General features: G+C 61.1%; 1 protein-coding gene across 1 annotated transcript in view; it reads right to left on the bottom strand.

Moving 5' to 3' along the window:
• Positions 1 to 4394, bottom strand: part of CSF1 (colony stimulating factor 1) — a 7174-nt gene extending 2780 nt beyond the window's left edge. Inside the window, exons 1-5 of the mRNA XM_031061755.1 lie at positions 4317 to 4394; positions 4097 to 4225; positions 2377 to 2439; positions 1919 to 2098; positions 918 to 1095 (exon numbers count right to left, since the gene is read on the bottom strand). Of these exons, the coding sequence (XP_030917615.1) occupies positions 918 to 1095; positions 1919 to 2098; positions 2377 to 2439; positions 4097 to 4225; positions 4317 to 4394 (628 nt within the window). The remainder of the gene's footprint in view (positions 1 to 917; positions 1096 to 1918; positions 2099 to 2376; positions 2440 to 4096; positions 4226 to 4316) is intronic.
• Positions 4395 to 4888: the final 494 nt, after the last annotated feature.

The following is a 4888-nucleotide window of genomic DNA, read 5'->3' as shown; positions in this document are numbered from 1 at the left end:
GCCCCTGCCAGGGGCAGCAGAGAGGGAGGGCTGGGTGGCAGAAGGGAGGGCAGGGGACAGGCAATTGCAGTCAGGATCTGTCCCCACACCTGAAAGAAGGAGAGAGAAGAGACAGCCGTGGGGTCACCAGCCTCCAAGAGGGGCACAGGCAGCAGATCTGAGGTCGGGGGCGCTGTCCCCGTCCCTCCCCGCAGCCCCGGGCAGGCAGGTCAAACAGCCTCTCAAAAAATGGGAGAGCCAGGGAGGGGCAGGGAGCAGGCAGGAGCAGCGTGAGGGGGACAAGCAGCGGGTGGGATGAAGCAAACCCGAGTCACCGGCTCCCCTGAGCTGATGGCAGTGGGTTATTCACAACTTGCAGGAGCCAGAGAGCCACGCTTAAGGTCCCCACGGCACAAGGACGTGGCACAGCTCCGACACGGGCTGACAGTGGGACATCTCCTCCATGCAAACACAGCACGGGCGCTCGCGGAAGCGCGGATGGCAACACAGGGCTCCTCCACCCCGGCAGCAACACTCGCCCCGAAGGCTTGGCCAGGGGAAACTGAGGCACGAGGCAGCTGAAGTGACACAGCCAAGGTCATGCAGCGTGTTGGTGGCACAGCAGTCCCTCCGTTTCTCTGTGTTATGCTCCACCCGGCATCGGGGCTTTGAGACAGAGCCCGATGCCTCCTTGGTCCCCCTCACATCTCTCCCTTGCCTTGCTTCCAGCAGGATTTAGCCCAAATCCCACCTTCAAATGGCCGCCAGCCCCTTGTCCCCTGACACTGATGCAGAGCTCACTGATGCAGGAAAGGTGCCAAGGCGGACACGTGCCACACCCACAGACACACGACTCTTAAGGTGCTCCATGCAGGCGAGCCCAAGCCCCCCAGACTGGCACAGGTTTTCTGGGCAGAGGCCAAGCCTTGGCATCTCACCTGGTGAGGATCCAGCCTTCTTGGGTCCCAGGCACACCCTGCGGTAAACGTGGCTGCAGTCCTTCGCAAAAGTCTCCTGTTCCTGCAGCAGACGCTTGATGTCCTGGAAGAAATCCTTCACCAGCACCAGCATCTCATAGGGGGACGTGGTGAACTCCTTGAAGCACATCTGTGAGAGCTGGAGGAAGCACCAGGCTCAGCATCAGCTCCATGACCGCCCAGTGTCACCCCCACAGATACCACAGTGCTCCCAAGGCAGGACTTGCTGGTTCCTCGTGGCTCCTTGTCCATGCACACGCCAGCTCTGCTCTGCTCCACAGCCCTGCCACACACCCACCCCAGGGCACTCTGCACATCCCATTGCACCCCAGGACGCTCTGCACATCCCATTGCACCTCAGAATGCTCTGCACATCCCATCGCACCCCAGACACTCCACTCTGCTCATCCCATTGCACCCCAGGACACTCTGCTCATCCTATTGCACCCCAAAATGCTCTGGATATTCCACTTCACCCCAGGACACTCTGAACATCCCATTGCACCTCAGGACACTCTGCACATCCCATTGTACCCCAAAATGCTCTGCACATCCCATTGCGCCCCAGGACACTCTACATACCCCATTGCAACCCAAGATGCCCTGGATATTCCACTTCACCCCAGGACACTCTGAACATCCCATTTCACCCCAGAATGCTCTGAACACCCCACTTCACCCCAGGACACTCTGCACATCCCGTTGTACCTCAAAATGCTCTGCTAATCCCATTTCACCCCAGGACACTCTGCACATCCCATTGCACCCCAAGATGCTCTGCACACCCCATTTCACCCTTGGACACTCTGGACATCCTATTTCACCCCAGGATCCTCTGGACATCCCATTGCACCCCAAAATGCTCTGCACACCCCATTGCACCCCAGGATGCTCTGAACACCCCGTTTCACCCCAGGATGAGGACCCAGGCCCAAAGCCCCACCAGGCTGGGGTCACTGTACCATTCTCTCCTCGTCATCCTCCTCCCTGATGCAGGGGTCCACGTTGTTATCGATTCTTTTGTACATGTCGCGCACAGTCTTCATCTTCTTGGCATTGGATGAGTTCTCCTTGAACTCTGTTCTGTCCAGGATCTTGCCCATCAGGGGAAAAGCAGCTTTCACATAGCAGGTGGAGTCGTTCTGCAAGGACACGGGGACAAAAAGTGACAGTGGTTACCGGATGGGCGTCCCACTCTGCCTAGGGGAAACTGAGGCACAGAGGCACCGAAGGCCTTTCTACAATCCCACAGGGTTCCCAAAGTGGGACTTGGAAGCCACCTGGCCTAGCAGGATGGGTCCCTCCTGGGCTGTCTCCTGCAAAGGGAGATGAGAGGGGAGAGTGGGGATCTGGGGACCCCCACCATGCCCCAGCCCGCCCTAATTCCTGTCCCCTACTGTCCCCAGCAAGAACCACTCACCAACTGCATCTTGTCAATGAACATGAAGGAGACCCTGCCCGGGTGCTGCATCTGGGTGTCAGCCTGGAAGGACAAAGCAGGATGTCACCCACATCCCCAGGGACAGCACTGAGCCCCAGATATGCCATGGTCTGGGCATGGGGTGCCTGAGACCCCCAGATCCACAGGGCTAGGGGAAATTCCCACTGGATTTCAAGGATCTGGCCCAAATTCCCACTCTGGAGTTTCTCTCCTGGTTTTTGGTCCATAAAGGAGGAAAACAAGGAATAAGGAGGGATCCAAGAAGAAATTCCCAATCCTTCCTCACCCTCTCGGTCTCCTCGATCAGCTTCAGGCTCTTCCTCTTCTCTTCCTCCTCCTCCTCCTCCTCTTCCTGCCAGCTCCACAGCAGAGCCCAGCCCTGCTTAATTCTCCTCGGTTCTCTCCCGCGCCACTCTCTCCTCTAAATCCAGGCTGCAAAAGAGCATCCTGCGGTGCAGGAGGTGGCCGTGACACCAGGGTCACACATTCTCCGGGATCACACAGCGCCGGGGTCCCACACGCAGCGCTGCCGGCCGCCCATGCCACGACCCTTTCCAACGGGAGGAAAAACCCACCCGAACCAAACGCTCTCCCTCCGGGCTGCCATCCCAGGCTGGGAGGGCGAGGGCAGGCAGAATTGCCGGCCGGCAATTCTCCTCCTAGGCTGGGATGCCGTCCCGGAAACAATTGCTCCATTATCCTGCAGGCGCTGCAGCGAGGGCCAGCTCCTCCATCGGCGAGGAGAGGGCTGCAATCCCCAGCAGGAAAACCACATCTTCCATTCAAACCTGCTCTGTCCCTTTCTCCCACAGCCGCGGACCCAGTTTTAATCCCTGGGCGGAGAGCAAAGGCTCCGGGGATGTGCTGAGCAGCGAGGGCTCGGGCAGAGGAAGCCGAGCTCGCCCGGAGCAGAGGCTCCTGGCCCCGCAGCTCGGTGTTAAAGAGGAAGAGGTGAAGCGAGCCCGGACACGGCGGTTACACCGAGCTCGGAGAGCTCTCGGGGACTCGGAGGCGCCGCTCCCGTCCCTCGCCCGCACACCCCTCTTGCTGCAGGCAGAATTTAATCTGCGACAACCCTGCAAATCCCTGCGTGCCCCCGATTCCCGCTTCTCCCCTGAACATCCGCGTGATTCCCCGCTCGGAGGTGAGCCAAGGGCCACGGAGACAGAGATAGGCAGAGCGGCCCACGGGCTGGGCGGGATGACGGCCCCATCGCCCAGCCCGGCCGGGCCCCCCTCGCTGCCTGCCACCCACCCACAGCCCCGTTGCCAGCCCAGCTTCCAGGCAAGCAGCTGGACTCAGGAATGCAGCCGGATTCCTCTGCTTAACCCCTGCGCAGCCGCCCAAAAAAGCACAGCAGCCCGCAGCGCCGGCCCCTCCGCTGCTTCCCCCGCGCCCCTGCACCCACCCAGCCTCGCTCCTGTCCCCTTCCCGGGCTCGCTCCTGCTTCCATCTCCTCTCCTTCCTCCTGGCGTCACTTTTCCACGGCCACCCTTGATAGAGGCATGACATCTGTCACCCTCCGGTGCCCACTTGTCCCTCATGCCCAGGGATGCTCAGCTCCTGGGTACCATCACTTCACTAGGGCAGCTGAAAATCGCCCCATTTCCGTATTTCAGCACTAAAATAGAGCTGCTTTGTGCCCGTCTGGCCCCAAATGAGCCCCCATCGCACGGCACAGCCCCGGCAGGGCACTCACCAGCTCCTCCAGCTCGGCCAGGTGCCTCTCGGTGATGATCTGCTCGCAGTAGCTGTTCTGCTCCGTCTCATGGATGCGGAGCAGGAGGAGGAGGAGGGACGGCAGCAGGGAGCAGCGGAGCAGGCACACCTGAGCACGACACGGGAAGAGTTTGAAGCAAGGATCACCCACACACACGCCAAGCCCCCTGCCCCTCTCCACCACCCCGCAGCGTGACCACCTCTGTGGTAGCCGGGACTTGGCCACGGTCCAGCAGGATAATCCCACTGTGGTCCTCCAACCCCGCGCCTATCCCCATCCTGCTATTTTTAGGAGCTCCAGGTCAGCAGGGAATTTCCCAAGGCCCGGTGACACAAGGCTGGATGTGGCTCTTGGCCACCTCCACATTCCTGATCCAGCCCCTCTCCCCTCTCCCGCACCATTTCTCCGTCTCTCCTGCAAATCTCCTCCTCCGCCCTGGCTCTCCAGAGCCCATCTGACACACTGACCCACCCATCCCCAAAAATCCTCTTCCCACCCTCCAGACCCCCCCAGCTGCACCCGCCGGGCTCTTTCCATGCAGCAGCTCTGGCCTGGTCCCAAATTTCCCTCCCAATCCCCCTGCAAAGAAGCGGGGAGGCCCCGATCCGTGGCGGGACCCCGGTGAGAAGCGGGGCTTGTCCCAGCGCCAAGACTCCCGAGGAGGGGGTGGCGGGGACCCTGGGGTGGGGGCGCACCCCCGCCTCCCGGGGCACCGGCAGGGACAGGGTGCCTGGGGGGAGGGTGGGGGGGATTTCCCTTGGATGATGGCCA

The sequence above is a fragment of the Geospiza fortis genome, unplaced genomic scaffold, assembly GCF_000277835.1.
Source record: "Geospiza fortis unplaced genomic scaffold, GeoFor_1.0 scaffold26, whole genome shotgun sequence".
Lineage (NCBI taxonomy): Eukaryota > Metazoa > Chordata > Aves > Passeriformes > Thraupidae > Geospiza > Geospiza fortis.
This window is presented reverse-complemented; position numbering and strand designations above follow the sequence as displayed.